Here is a 16426-nt window from a genome sequence, read left to right as displayed (position 1 = left end):
ATAAATTTCATCAAAATCTTTCACAAAAAGGCAAAAAAAAACTCATAAATTCACTTAATATTTACAAAATAAATAAATATTTTATAAATAAAAAGCCATTTTCTGAGATAATTGAAGATTTTAATCACAAAAAATTAAATTTTTCTTGTTTAATAGTCCGATGTCAATCTTATTGTGACATGCAGTATGTCCGAATGAGACTGGTATGCGCGGCGAATTAGTTAATCAAACAAACGGAAACAACAATAAACAATTTAATTACAAAAGCGCGGCGCGACGCGAGAGCACGACGCGTTGTGTAATCAGGCGTTCGAGCGCCCGCGCCGCCACCGCCGCCGCCGAACGAAGCGAACGAGTGAGTTTCGGATGTTTTCCCGTCATCCGCAGCATCGCGGGAAGCACAAAGAGATCGAAATATGAAACTCTGCGTGACTCAGTTCACGTCCACACATACACACGACATGGTTGACATTCAGCGCGGAAGACAGTAGGCGAATAAAAGACAATAAGCGACAACGAGCGACGACAAAAGACGACAGAAAGTTGACTAAATGAATGAATACAGCTTAGAAAACAACACGCGGAACGAAATTTAGACAATAATCAAAGACGACGATTGTGCTACTATGCTTCATGTTTTGTTTAGGCTAATAGCCGTATTAGCAGCGGAAACAAAGAGAATCAAATGCGCACAGTTGATGTTATTTCTTCTTCAGTCGAGATTATATTTACAAAATTGAAAAAAGAGTCACTTTTTTAGATTTTATATTCCCGCGCTGTTTCTGTGCGGCACACAATCACAAAAAAGAGTAACTGTCCCGGAACGTATGCGGCATACCGAATGGCGTTTTGCGGCGCGCGGGGCTTTTAACAAGCCGCCCCCTTCGGCAAAGCACTGGCAGTCATGTGGGTAGACAGCGCCGGGGTTTTGCTGGAAGAGGTGGGAAAACCCAACCGCAGTTAACTACACACAGTTTTACACTATCTCGGTGAAACAATGTCGGCAAGGTGCAACATTAGCATGGGCAGCACGTACGGCGGCGGCGGAGGTCCGCGGGCTAACGGCGCGTGTAACTTCCCAGTGACGTGGGCCAGGCGGGGTGGAATCAACTAGGACTAGGGGAAGCTCCACATCCATGTCTTGCACATAACTATAGTTTATGTCGATGGGGCAACGGATTTCGAAACCCGGTACAACGAGGGTGGCATCTAATAAAGGTGTGCAGGGTGTGCAGATAAGGGACGCGTTTAAACAATTAGTTACGAATGCAAATTGATGAAAACTTTTAAAATTAACTTTTCCATTGTTATTAAAAACTTGTATCGCGCTATAATTTGCACCGTTTTATTTTTCTGCACTTAGTTCTTCAAAGGATACGAAGAGACGAAGTCTAGGCTCAAACAGCTTTGATTATACTTTATCGACTTTCCTCTCAATACGAGAGGATGCACTGAAAGAGAATGATTATCTTCCGTTGAAGTAGTTTTTTTATGTTTCAAGTAGAAAACAACGAATCTAAATTTAAGAGTAAATAATTTTACCCCGCGGGATGAAGCTACTATTGAAGAGCGTTAGTTAATGAACTCTTAAGTTGGGTTAAATAAATGTGGCAATTAAAAGCAACTCGCAGCCCTGGCACGAGATCTATCTGGCAATATATATTCGCTATCTTTATTGTCGGTCTATGTTATGTGTTTGCGATGGGTTTCAATCCTACAGGATGTTGCAAGTAAACAAAATAAACAAAAAGCTATTTTCTGTAGTGTTTATGAGGTGAAATGTGTAAATTTGCTCCGCCCCTAGTGTTTAACGCGCATGCGCAACTTACTTAACCAATTTAACCTCAATTTCTTTACCAAACTATAGAATTTAGTGCCTTGTAATTACGCTAGAAGTAACTCCTGATTATTTATATGCAGTGTTGGCAAACGCAACAAGATTTGTAGTTGGCGTCGCATCTTATTAGCCGCTCCCGGATATTCCCGAATGTCGTGTCGAGCGTCGAGCTCAATTCGATTGCCTGCGCTCTGGTTGCTTGATGTAGATAACGACAGTGGCGGAATTAAAGGACTAAGTGGCTGTTGTGCTCCACATTGGCGTTGGGAGTCCCACATGTGAACTACACTCGGTTGATAGTTGGCGCGCGGCTAGTGTTGGTCGGTAGGTTGGCAAGTCGCATTAGGCCGACGCCGGCCGAGCTAATGCGATATTCGCCGGCGCGCTCGATAAAAGCCGGGGCCGGTCGAACCAGGCGGGGATCATCCCGCTAATAGGATATAGGATGTCTGCCAACGCCGTGTGACTTACGCCAAACGCTCCCTGGAGACGCTTTCCGATAACGATCATCAATAATACCCTATCATGAGCTGCACAATGCCAGATCACAATGCGCAATATGTTGTCCTCCCGGATGCAGGAACTGAAGGATCAAATGTAATACTATATATTGTTTTATCCAGTCCAGATTAATCCTATGCTATCCATAAAAAATTATTCTGGAATAAGTCAATACCTGCTTCTTGGTTGGCGTCTTTCCTTTGCTTTCCGCAATATGGCGTTTGATTTACGAGTCCGGTAATGTCTGGAAAGGAAGTTATGACGTCTATGTGTTTCGCTCGCGTCTTCCCTCTATTCCCACCCTTAGTCGGCGGCGTTCCCGAAAAGGTTAAAAGCCTTTTGGCCTCATATTCACCATTCTGCTCGGCAACCCAGGCAAAGGTTTCGGGTATTCACTGATGAAGGTGTAATGCTTCGTTTTCAATACCTGGCGAGCCCTTTTACTTTTCCCTCTGTTTCCCGTTAATCATCGCAACTCGAACCTTGCATTATCAGGGCATTGAAAAGGTTAATTAAGTTGATTTCTATTAATTTACGTTCTCGGCGCCCCCGCGCGTTGTCGAACGGTCAGAATTTGTACTTTCCACTTTGTCCCCAAACCCTGGATCCCTTCTCATTTTACCAAACTTGCCAAAATTCTGCATGCAGGCAGGAATTATTTCTGTACTTGGCAGGCGAGCGCCAAGCGCATGGCTTCGTCACTTACACTCGGTTTCTCTGGGCAAAATCCACCCCTGAAAGTGTCGGCAGCGCTGCGAGTGAAAAGGGTAGAGACCTCGTTGCCCATATAGATCGGCATAATGTGATAATAAAATATGCAAACCTGACGCGAAATAATTTATGGCGCGTGGTTTTTTTCGGCGCGTCGGCGCGCTGAGTTTTATTTCCGTGAGCTGGGGAAGCGCAAATCCGTTTTTCAGTGAGAGCGGAGAGGATTCACGAGGTGCTGCTTTACTTTATTGCGGGCTACCCACAAAAAGAACATTTGACCCAATTACCGATACCTATATGGTTATGGTCTGGCGCAGGTCAAAAAGTGGGGAAACATCGTTTTCCAAAATAAAACTGATGATATAAGTTTTACGATCACTCTATCTCTACTCTCCCGGGAATAATAAGATAGGTCATGACGGTAATCCAACCATGACCCGGCTATAAACTTAATAAAAAAAAGCGAGCAGTTGATTTTTATCGAAATAAAAAGTTAATTTTGAATGCACAAAATCTCTATTTATATGCAGATATGCTGCTGGGGTCTTTTACCCCTTGCACCTTCATCCACGTGTGTTGTTTCCGACCGCCCCTGCTCGTTTCTGTTAGTCTGTTGTTCGCGACATCCCCCCAAAATATAAATATCTTCATATGTGAGCACAACACCCCCACGCACGCATTTATCTTCCCGTTTTAAATTGCCCCATAAATATTATTTAATAATGGGCCGACCAAGACCACCACCAATACCGGGCGATCCGAATTCCAGCCGTGGTGACCACAGAAGCAAATAAATACTCAACTTGTTTGGTTTGGATGTCTGGAGTTCAGAAATATATTACAGGAATGACCGGAAACCGGATGGAGTCTAACCCATGTCGGGATAAACTCACTCCAGCCGCACGGGTGACGTACGGTCATTACCAAAAGGAGAGATAAACAAAAATGTGCGAAGGCTTAATGAATTGAAACTTTTGTCATAAAAAATAATAAAAATTTCAGGAGATTATGAAGTTATTTTTATAATCGCCACGTGGACTGACACGTGCCTTATCAGCTCTGACCTGCGGGAGAGGCGGCAGCAGTGGCCGGTTTAGTTCAGCTTTGTGTTATGAAGATAATAAAAACACTCATTGTCCAGCGGAGTGGACCATCATCAGTCAGACCAAGTAGAGTAGAACAAAAAAAAAAGGTACACAAAAAGTGATATAGCAGATAGCCAAATTACCAAAAGGTCCAAGAACCAAGGTGCACTTTGCTTTTTATTAGCACTTTGCCAGCGGAACGTGCACGCGTGTGCTCATTCCTGTTTTTATTGACGCACAAAGTGAGTCCACTGAGGGTTGTAAAGCGCAGAAGCCGCTTGACTACAGAATTTTCTTTTTTCTAAACAATTAACCATAAAAATTGTAATCAGTTGACAGTTTATGTCTTGCGATGCATCTGTAACAAGTGAAATACCAACGTGGCGATGTAAGTGGAACGCGCAGAGTCATTACGCATCCTTAATAGGGTCTACGCTTTGAATCATCGTTTCATTACAGTAATGAGTTTGGCTCGACGCGCATTCCCGCTTCCTGAGCTTTCGAGCGGCAGCCAAACAACACACGTGCAAACTGCATAGAGTAGATATTGTTATTGCACGTTGTTTACACTCTGATCAAAATTAGAAATTGAGATGAGTGACTTATTAATTCATATTTATGTCTGAGCTTTTGATTTAACGCAATGTTTTGTTGTTGGTACTTTTACTGCGCTGTAAATATCAAGGACGTTGCACGAGTTTCTATTATTATATCATTGTGTATTGCTTGGGAGATAATGAGCGCAATTTGGATTTGCATTTCGCAATTTCTGTTGTTTTCTGTTACGTGCCGTGTTGTTGCGTTGTATTCTTCAGTATGAGAAGTATTGTTGCGGTGAAAATTACATGTATTATAATAATGTGCAAGCGAAGAAACGAGCAATTGCCAAGTCTAGAAACAGGTTTGGAAGACGAGAAAATAATAAAATATCTTCCACGGACTTCAGAATTGCGAATAACGCCTATTACTCATACTCATAACATCACTATAAAGCTGGGAGCTTTTTTAATTTGCGTTTTTTCTTTGTGGCAAAGTTTTGAAATCTAATCTCGTGAATAAAAACGCGTTTTTGTGGAAAAATAAAGCGACGCATTATTTTGGCTCGAAGCGGCCCAACTCAAGCCGAACCGAAATTGTGATAAACTGCCTTCCTCTCGCCGCCACCGCCGACGGCTACCGGCGGGCGGCGTCAGACGTCGCTTCGCGCCCCGCTCGGCTCACACCTCTCCGACAGCCAGCACCCTACGAAAGGTACGATCTTTAGAAAACCGCTTGTGCCGCCCCCACCGCCGCCACCAGCTGTAATTTATGCGCGGCGCAGAATATGAAATTAGAATCCCGAGAATCCAACATTAAACATCCAAGAGTTTAGAGTTGTGCTCGGAAAATATTTCAAAAAATACAACAGAAATTTGTAGAATATCTTGATAACCCCCATCCGAAAAAAAGAGAAAATAGAACTTGAGGTAGAATTTTTTTTAGAAGATTGCTTGTCCCACGTCTGGTTTGCTTGATGTCAGTGGCAAGAACCGTCGAAAAAACGCCGAGTCATCGTCGCAAATATAAAACGTCTCTTTAAAGTCGGCTCCTGACAGCCGACTCGTCAAGCTTTCGCTTGTTTCGCGTACGCAAAAAATTACTAGGGCACAAAACCCGAGCGCAATATAAAGATATCTATCATTTAATTACATTTTGTCCGCTTTTTCGGACGATGGCGTGGTTTTTTTTGCCGTCGCAAGGTGTCGCCGCGTCTGGCAAAGCATGGAAATGTGTAAAGTCACTCACCGTTATGAACCAGAAGGGTGGAATCGCGTGCTAGGGCCAGCTCCGAGTCAGTGAGCGTGGCGTCCGAGGCGTTCTCGGACGAGGGGGTGTCGCTGAGTCCGGCGGGTTGCTGGTACAGCGGGTGCTGGTAGGTATGCGACGACGCGTACCGTCGCGGCGACTCTTCACCCTCCGAGCCGCTAACACTGTACGCGGGATACAACCGCCCCTTCCCTGTAACAACACAAACACGCAAAAAACATTAAACATTTATCCGTGCCTCAATTCCGGTAAATACGGCCAAATCCAAAGAGGAGGGAATTCAATTCAAATTCAGGCCTCGTTGAAATAAAAAAAATCGCGTGGCTCAAAAACAGAAAATCCTAATTAATTACGGATTTAATTTAAATTCATCGGACGCACTGCAAATGCAAACGCTGCAGAAAGTAGGGAGCGCAAAGCAAAGCAAAAAATAGCACAGAAAAAATAAAAGCAGGACTGAGAAACTGAGCAACTGAAAGGAAGGAAACTTTAAATTGCATATATTGTAAGTGCATAATGAAAAGCGTCGACTTGATGGAGAGTTTTACCTGAAATCTGCGTCGGAGGGAACCGAAGAAAAAAACACATCCAATTTATTTTTACAAATCAGAATCCCCCAGCCTGCCGTAACTAAGTTTGTAAACAAGTTACACGCGAATGCAATATAAGAGCAGAAGAACGAAAAGAACAACAAGAAAACTAAAGGCGGACTTTTTTTTAGCGATGATGACAAAAATGATATTAATTTTTATTAATGATGGAGGATGATAAGAGTGGTAGAAAAGTGGTAATGCGCAGTGGAGTGTTTTTGGGAAGTGGGTGGTGTGGAGGGGTTGAGAGGGTGTTTCAAGGTGGAAAAGTGGCGAGAAAGTTTTCTTCCCGACCGCATGTCAGTTATTAAAAGCTATAAATCCGTTAAGACGTCGAGTAATAGTCGAGGCAATAAATCTATTTCCGGACGCATCACCGCAAAACCGACGAGGGCGAGAAATAAAGAAATCATGAAAATCCAGCCCGAAACGTTAAACTAAGTGAAAACTAGAAAATTACCAATTTCGTAGAAAACAATAGTTATTATGATTAAAGATTTGCAGCACGTTTTAACACCTTATTTTCAACTTGTTCAATTGTGGATTTTTCGGTTTGGATTTTTTCTCGAGAAATGGTTAGTTGTATTCATACAGCATCGCGCTGGCAATCATGTGGGCACCCTGGGGAGCTCCGGCGAATTACGTCAGCGCGCGGATGATGGTGGCAGCGCGGCAGCGGAGGCGGCAATGCTCGCGGGGATGTGACAGCGCCGCGCGTGCCATAAGGCAATCGCGCGCGCCGTCGCCGCCACTCACAAACGCTTCTTTCGCACTTACGCCGCCTTGTCCCCGGGCCTCCAGAGAGTCCCGATGAGCGATGACGAGGTGCGCGGCATAATGCCCCGCGTGGGAATTCAAAATTCAACATTGCCTGATTGCCACCACAGTCGACAACGACGAATCAGAATCAGGATCCACTCAAAAATAGACTACACTTTCACCCTCCTAGATTCCACCACACCACACATGATGATGATGATGATAACAGAGTTGATATTTTTATGGCCCTGTAGACAATATAGACTAGTTCCCTAGTTCTGTGAGGGTTCTGACTTGAGTTGACTTGACTTGGTAAGTCGATACATGCCCCGGTTGCTCGCGGAGTGAAATATGTCTCCGGTGACCAAAACTGATGTCTGTTATAAGTGAACGATGGCGTCGCGAGTCGAAGGCGGCAGTGAAGGCGGCGGCACGTACACGATATGATCCTCTGGCGAGGAGCGCAGTTGCGCGCGAATGTAGGTCACTACGTAAAAATGCTCGAATCTGATAAGCGCAGCTGCTCGACCGCTAAATTATTCACCGGCGACGGCGGAAGTACCACCGAATGCTAGAGCAATACAGAATCGAGCACCACCAGCAACCCACTGGTGATGGTGAGCGATGACGGGAATAATGTTAATGCCTATTTCGTGGTTGCGTACCAGAAACCCAAAACCATCTTCCAGAAATATCAAAAAGGAAAAAATCTTTTCCAGAAACAAATAATTTATTCATTCTCTAGTCTAAAGTTGTTGGGCCTATGTAATCACTAGGATATTCTATGAATGAAAGACAATACAGACATTGGGGGCATGTTTCGGTTTGCAGGGCAAAAAGGGGTTTGATAATTAATTTGATCTCATTGTTGTTGCACTTAGTACCCCAACGCCCAACGACGATATCGAAGTGAAATCACCACTTTGCCCGGCACGTGCCCTGGTCCATCACGACTTGAACTAGTACAACTAGACGAGATCCTACAAGGAATGAATATTGAATCTGTCCCGCACTAAGCTCGATTCAATCCTGATCAACTGGATAAATTCGAGTGAATTATTTATACTGGGAGATGTTTGAAGTGTTTGAATGCCTGAATTGACTCTATTTGAGTTGCAGCGGAAAAAGTTTGCGTCTGGCGATGGGAGGATCCTGTGTATGAGTGCAATGGCTGCGGCAGGAAGTATGAATGTGACGGCTTTAAGTAGAGATTACTTTCGACGACATGCGATTAGATCTTATCGCAGTCACGAGTATGGTCGCCCACTCACCAAAGGCTGCGCGCCGCACGAGTTGGGGTTACAATTGAATTGGAATTGAAATGCGGTATTGCTCATACTGAAAGGGGTAAGGGTAAATGTGCAATTGACATATTGATATGCGCGCATATATCGGTATCAATCTCATCTCAAAAAGAGAAAAATAACAATAATCGATTGTGTGTTGTATTATACCAGTTAAATTCGTTTTTACTGAAAATTTAGCTTGAATTTTTGTCACAAAGCGATGAAAATTGTTGTTATTTATTTGGTGAGCTGTGAGCGATGCGAGGCGTTTGCGTAGGTGACACCGATGGTGATAAATTGCCGTCGGGAGACACGCGCATCATGCCTTCATCAGTGTTTGGCCAAACAGCCGTAATGTCCCTTCGGTCCCCAACATCCAACCTCCAATACACACACACATACCCACAACACTCCGAAACGCTCGGAGGCATCGCGTTCATCAGCTTATTTACATCGAATTAACGCCACGCGTCCGAGCGTAATTTCTTTTCGGCATCGCCGCCGCACGAAAAAAGCACCGCGCATTAAATTAACTGGTTAATGCGTCGATGTGGGGCGAAGTGCAAATGCAGCGCGCCATCGAAGGGATACAAAGCGATGGCATGCTGGCTGGTGCGCTCGTCAAGTGTAAATTATTCATGGACGTGCATAACTAACGGCGTTAATGCGTTCAACAGATAGGACAAGTGTTGCCGACGGACGGACGCAGCCATGACGACCGCAGCAGCGGCGGCGGCGAGAGCGCAGAGATGAAGACAAAACGCGGCTGAAGCTGCAACCATGCGGATGAGAACGACGAGGCCGCGCATGTGACGGAATCTCATATGAGGGGGGCTCGATCATTTAAATGGCTTCAAACACAGACTGGATTTATCAATTTTCAACCAAAACTGTCAGAGTTACAGGAGTTACAGTCGCAAATTTATCAAAAAATGATTTTCCTAAACATAATATCATGATTTATACAATAAATTAACTTTAATAGTAAATATTTTCATGATATTTTAGGAAAATCATGCGAATTTTGTACAGTTTCATGTGAAAATGCCAAAAAAAAAACACAAAAAATTTTGTTTGGCCTATTTTGCAATTTGGAAAACGAGTGTAAACGTTTTGGAGGCACTATGCACGTCGTCGGCTGGCGTGAGCGCGCCGTCCTTGTATTGATCCTGCAGACCGCACGCCTCGCCCGCCGCCGCCCCCGGCCCGAAAGCTCTCGCTCTTCCGCATGAGCTTTGCCACCCCCGGCGTGTCGGCGGCGGTTCGCGAACGATCCGGCGCGACTCGCCAACTCGGAAATCTTCGCGCGCGGCGACGAGTCGATTTTCAACCGGCCCAACTCCCAACCGCCCCCGATAAAATGCCAAAAATCTAACCATAAACTCAAAAAAATCATATTTACATAAATTACTCAATTTACTGTTGATAGTTGCCATTGAAATAGGTCTGGCTGTTGATGTATGTATCATACGTCAATTAGCGGTCATTCGATAGAACCACAATGTCTGACTGCGTACGCTGAAAGGAGCTTTAGTGTCGTCTAATTGCATTCGGTCGTCGAGACATTTAATCAGGTCTAATTTGATATTGAGTTGAACTATTTGGAACACACATAAGTATATCATTGTAGTTTATAATGAAGCACATTAATATAATAAGCTTGTTTTGTATACAAGGTGTTCCACGAAGTGCTTCATGAAAGTTGTGGGGTTTATTTTTGTGGTTTTGTTGTAATTTGTAGTTCAAAGTCGCATTAAGCATGCGTTTGCTCCAGTTTCGCGGCAGTTTGCAGGAAAGTTTAATTTAATCCCCGCCAATCCGGCCAACCTCCGACTGACACACTCGCGCGCACGTGTGATTAATCCCCAGCTTTCCGAATACGGGCGCCGCCTCGCGCACTATTTCGCATTATAATGATATACTTTGCCGACTCCTGCCGCACGAGCGCAACTATTCCGCCGGCGGGAATATAGAAACGAAATCCTCGGCGGGCTTACGCCAACGCCGCGGAATTTAAAGTATCCGAGCGCGCAGCGCGCTGCCACCAACGTCGGGCGAAATATAATTTACACATTTATTTCGCGACGAGACGCCACGGCCGAGACGGGAAAATTGATAGTTGCGCCCGGCGCGCGTTTTCGATTCTATACATCATGTTTTTATCGGCGCCGTCCCACACACACACCTAGATAAACGAGCCTGTTAGAATGGACGAGTACGTTTTGACAGCGCCCGTCACGAATGCACACGCTGTTTATCATGTCGGATGCACCTTTTGCAGCGAGGATAGGCTTTGCCGTAAACAAGAAAATAGCTGCGAGTCGCAATCTGTCTATGATATACATAAATCATGGCGGCCCACAGAAAAAAAAACTTGCAACTTTGGCGTTGGTTTATGCAGTTGCTACAAGACGTGGGTGCATAGACAATGCATCAAGTGATGGAGAATTTATCTGGCTTCACATGCAGACACAGTATGTATATTTATTTTAAATAGTGTATAAAATATCAAAGAATTACTGTGTCACTGCAATGCAAAATAAAAAATATTGGGTAATAAAGTTTCTGGACATATTGTGTATTTACTATTAATTAAAATGTAATTATAATTTCACTGTCGTATTAAAAATTTAATCTAGTTTTATTTAATGTATAAATATATGTTTAATTTAACACACTGAAAGTAATTACTTGTTTCCTAAAATAATTTTTGTATAAATTTTTTAAAAGTGAAATTTGGCGGCTTAATAACTCAAAAATTTAAACAAATAATTTTTGAAATATTGATAATTTGATGTAAAATTTATTTCTCTTTGATAAAATGTTTTATTTATAATTTTACTGTGAAAATTACGCAAACTATCGCAAATTTTCCACGGCGAGTGCAATTGATCGCGATTAATTTCGCCGTTCGACTGTAAATATGTGACGATTAAATAAATGAAAAAATGTTTCATTGGTAATGCTCGTTAATTACGTGTCGACGTGCACGATGCGGTGTCATGTTATCCGTCCTCAAAAAAGGAAAACGTCCGAAAGGCATGGCAAAAACGAGAAAAAAATAAGCGTAAAAAACGAAAACGTTTTCGTCCGTGACGGAGAGTGAGGATAACGAGCATGCGATGTGTGCGCTCGATATCGAAATGGAAGCATCGGAGGCGGCAACATTGACGGCGGCGGCGTTCGTTAGCGTTTGGACGATCGTCGCCGGCGGCGATGAGGAAAAAAATCCCCCTCTAATAGTCGCATAAACAACATCAAATTCGCACATTCTAATAGCATAGTTTTACAAATTCTACAGAGTGTTAAAAATTAATCCCACGTCTTAATTATTCAATAAATTTAAAATTTAAGTGTGTAGATGTTTTTCTTCCAAGGGGATAAATCTGATAACTCCGTTTGTTTTTCAGTTTTTACGCTCCAGTTTCTTTTATTTGCGCGTTTCCGTTTATGGCCGCGCGGGCGGACTAGTTTTTCCGGCTATTACTGTTTTCGTTCCGGCTGCACCCTTTGGGTTTTATCGCGTGCGCATTGTGGATGTGCGGCGGGCCCTCCAGAAAGCGGAATTTATCCGTCGGCCGTAAACACACAAGTATACAACAAACAAATCCATTATGGCACTTAAAATGCAAATCTTGGACCGGTTTCGAACGGCGACACCACCAACCTCATCCCCCAAACCATACACATTCAACCCTGCATTGGCAAGGGTAGGCCAACAACCCTACATTCACATATTCACATACAACTATAAAATACAGAGTACACATTTTGCAAATCTCAAAAAATCAAAACAACGCAACAAAACCTTCAAAATTTTAAAATATTTTATTTCAAGTCTTGATAAAAACTCAAAATTTATTATTTTTAAATTTAAATTTCTATAAAATTGATGTTTATATTGATGTTATTGAACACTTTGTATGTTTAGTCATGGGGCGGTCTAGGGGCTTTATTATAAATGTGTAGATTTGGCCGACATTTCCACAATTTCCTCACACAGTTAAATTTTCCTATATGTGATTAAGTCGCTTGCCAAATGGCCTCAGATAAGAGGCACGAGATATTACAATTGTACACATTTGCCGGCGCGTTCCGTTCCAGAAGGCCCGGAAACGTCGCAACTATTTTTACTCGCACCCCATTTCGCAACAGTTCGAAATTCCCCGACGCCGGGGCACCCTTTCAAACTATACACTCTTTAGGGAACGCTTTATCAGCGCTACAAAACGGCACAATGTGGCTGAAACTTTAGATTCTGATTCCGTGATATTTTGACGTGCGGCGGAAAATGCTTCGTAATTTCTACAATTTTTAATGGAATTTTATCATTTCTACAGGTTATTAAAGCTTTTTATTGAGGCATATTATTTGCATGTGAAAAGAAGTAGGTTAAAAGGTATAAATTGTATTTTTTGCCAAAGTATTATAATTTTTTAGGTAATTTTTGTGCCAAATTTCATATCAGATCTGGAGCCAATGAAATAATTTGGTTTTTCTACTGTTACTTTTTTGACATAAAAAATTTACACACATACGGCCAAGTCCGTGACTAAAGTACTTTAGTCACAAGTTTTAGTCACGGGGTGGAGCTTGCGCACTTGATACTTAATATACTATTTGCCTAAATTAAAATCAGTATAAAAATTAAAATTTTGTAAACTATCAAAATTAAATTTTGGCCCTTTTGGGCAAAGTGCCGAAAATCCATGTCGTTTGTGTTCAGGCCCAAAAACGAGCATTTCGCGTTCCATTGGCATTCGCAGTTCACTATAGTGTTAATTTCCTTAATTTCCTGTGCCAAGAGTTGGAGCAACTCGCGCCGAAACTCCGAAATTGAATACAATAAGTGAGTGGGCACATGGAGCGTGTAGTTTTCCCGGGTACTTTATAGTCCCGACACCTCCTGTTCCCAGTTCGCAATTCCAACTCCTAACATGCGAGTTAGTTTCGGGATAATAAATAAATTCAAAATTCGCTGTTTTCAAGGGGGTGGCAATTTCCCGAGCTAAATCATTTTCGCATTCGGTGCGATACAATGCCAAAACCTCGATCCACCACCAGCACCACCCACATATGGTGGTAGTTCATGATTGAGCTTATGTGCGCGAATATCGCGATCGGCGATATTAAATTTGCGTCATTAAGCACGCGGATTGAGCGCGCATTGTGCTAGCCGCGACTATCCTCTCGCACAGCAAGCAATAGGTGAACAAGGACAAACACACACCCACCGAACGCAAACACTGCTGAATTCAGCTATCCGGCTATCTTGTTTATCCCGAACGAATTTCCTTCCTCGCTCGGTGTGCGTGCAGTTAATGTGGATTTGTGCGAGGACTATCTGAAATTGCGATCTGTTAAAATTGCCCGCTGCTCAACTAACAGTGAGCCGGGATTTTTCCACCCTTGCAACCGCCACCCGGTTGAAGGGGTTTATGGCGGATGAGAAAATGACGAAAAAGCGAGAGTTTTTAGCCATAAATTTTGATTTGATCGATTTCACCTTTCAAAAAAAATTCAAACTCAATCAGACCACCAGAACCACTATATACAGGGTGTTACAAAATGTCTTACTCTAAAAATGAAAAAAAAAATTAACTTGTTTAATTCCCTAGTGTATTAATAACAATGAATGAGGTGATTTCTACAACCCTCTTGCTAAGGGTGGAAAATACTTTATCTGTGCCGAGTAAAAAAAAATGAAATTACTGAAATACTTCGTCGCGCAGTTTCGTTTCGTATTTATACAGCTCCCGCGGGAGCGCCTAATCAGCAATTCAATCTAGGACTCGGGGGGTGGACGGGACGAAGACGAAAGCGCATCAACAAAGTTTCATTCTCATTTTTGCATTTTTGCATTTTTATCCACGGACACACCTAGAGCTCCCCAACGCGCGCATTTCGCAAAAACGAGTTTCCACCCTTCAGGATTGTCGCCGACGTGAAGTAATGCAATTTCAAGCCAATTTAAAGACGCGCAAGGATCTTTTAATCAGCAGCAGTGACATAATAGTAGCCAATAATACCGAAATAAATTGCGCGCACACACACGCATACAATGCAAATTTGTTTTTGTGTTTATTTTTTTCGTTCGTCCTTGGAAAATAAAAATAAACAGGTTTTCTTGTTTAAGATGTTATCCTTTAACACTATATTCAGGACTAGAGTGTAAATACGGTTTACCCTTGAGTGTATTACGTATTTTGTGTGCATGGTAACGCTATAGCTTTCCGTTTTCTTCGGTTTTGCTTTTTTCGATTGGTGCTTTTAAGGATTCCATTATGGCGGCGCAAAAAAGGACCTCGCAAACCGTACGTAATCCTGTTATGAGAATGTAAGAAAAACATTGTTATAGATCGGTTCGGCGTGGGTTTAAAAATATTCCGAAAATGTTAAGAACGTATAAAACAAAGAAAATGCATTTTAGGGGTGTGTTACGTTATCCTTGAAGTTTGTATTGAATACACTCAACCTGGTGCATCATCGATTTACGCAAAATTCAATTATTTCCCCGCTCTAATCGAATTTGTTTTGCCTGTTTCTGAATTTGAAATATTTGTTTCCTTAATTTGATCAGAACCACCCTTATTTTAAGCGCGGATGCTAAGAAAAAATGTTTACGTTCAAGACAAAATTCTATGCGCTGTGTTTTCCTACAGGGTTTTTGTGTGTTTTGAATTTAAAGTAAGGAGGGTGGAAATTTCAGGGTGGTAAAGATCATTTGTTACATCTTTGCACGCCGGCGAAAAACATAAAATTCACTTAAAGCCGTGGCGGGTCGAGCGGGCCAGATGTTTTCGTCCTGGCGATGTTTTTCGCGCTTTTCCGCGCTTTTCACGCGCATTGTGATGGCGTAATAGATTATCGGAAAGCATTTTCCATTCTTGTATTTTTCAGCTTCACAATGAAAAAAGTAAACCGCCTAAAAATAGTTTCAAACCAAAAATTCAACCAAAAATATTTGCAGTGTATACAGTTAAATCTTTTTTACACTAGTATCAAAAAGTATAATTTTACCATTATTTCCTAAAATAGTTTTATAAAAAAAGTTATTTTCCGTAATATTTTTTTGTTGAATCAATGGTGAGTGGCAAACGAAGACAAATTATCCAATTTGTTTTCCTGGAATTTCCCCAACATGCGAGGATTTCTTCCGTTTCGAACACTTAATAAACGCGCCCGTGGGGGGCGCCTGCCGCCACCGCCGCCGTCCAAATCGCACGTCATAAAGATAATGCGTTCGGAAAGAATTTCAATTTCGGGCGCGCCGCAGGTTTCACGCGACTCTACTTATACGCCATCATCATCACCACAAATGTGCGCGAATAGAAATGTACCTATCAAAAATATGAGCATTTTTCGCAGGACAATGAAAGTATTCTTAATTTAAACCGCAAAAAAAGATTTTCTCCCAAATTTACCAAAAAACTCCACAAGATGTAAAGATACCATCGAGGGAGACCCACATCAAACCCATGACAACCACAGGACTGCCTTTTCACCCCTCTCACCCTGTCACTCCCAAAGGTCATCCTTAAACAAGCACAAATTCGAAAATAAACTTTATAAATTCTTTCCTAACCTAACCTAACTTGTTTCTCCTTCAAAACTTGATTGCAGCTTGATTCGTAAAGCAAATTCACCAAATCAAAGCAATGTGCCTTGATGAACCTTCCGGTTAGCAGCTCTTTGGAGCCCTGTGTAATCGTATGCGCAAACACGCAGTGTTGGTTGCATAACCAGCCGCCTGAATCCACTATAACTAACTACACGTTGTGCGTTGTAGTTCAACCAGCGGCTTCTTGATCATGACGTCCCGCCACGTTTGCGTTGCTACTTAGCGACTTC

At 42.5% G+C, this 16426-nt stretch overlaps 1 protein-coding gene across 6 annotated transcripts in view; it reads right to left on the bottom strand.

Moving 5' to 3' along the window:
• The window catches only part of Ten-m (teneurin transmembrane protein Ten-m), a 196895-nt gene that overhangs the window by 53333 nt on the left and 127136 nt on the right, over positions 1-16426 (bottom strand). For all 6 annotated transcript variants that reach the window (XM_065303818.1, XM_065303816.1, XM_065303819.1 and 3 more), the window contains exon 3: positions 5920-6132. In XM_065303818.1, coding sequence (XP_065159890.1) covers positions 5920-6132 — 213 coding nt within the window. The remainder of the gene's footprint in view (positions 1-5919; positions 6133-16426) is intronic.

This window comes from Atheta coriaria, unplaced genomic scaffold (genome assembly GCF_025399875.1).
Source record: "Atheta coriaria isolate IRGN ID8LTWV9N9 unplaced genomic scaffold, Caltech_Dcor_3.1 hic_scaffold_5_pilon, whole genome shotgun sequence".
Classification (NCBI taxonomy): domain Eukaryota; kingdom Metazoa; phylum Arthropoda; class Insecta; order Coleoptera; family Staphylinidae; genus Dalotia; species Dalotia coriaria.
The sequence above is the reverse complement of the archived record's forward strand: the minus strand, read 5'-3'. Positions and strand labels throughout refer to the sequence as shown.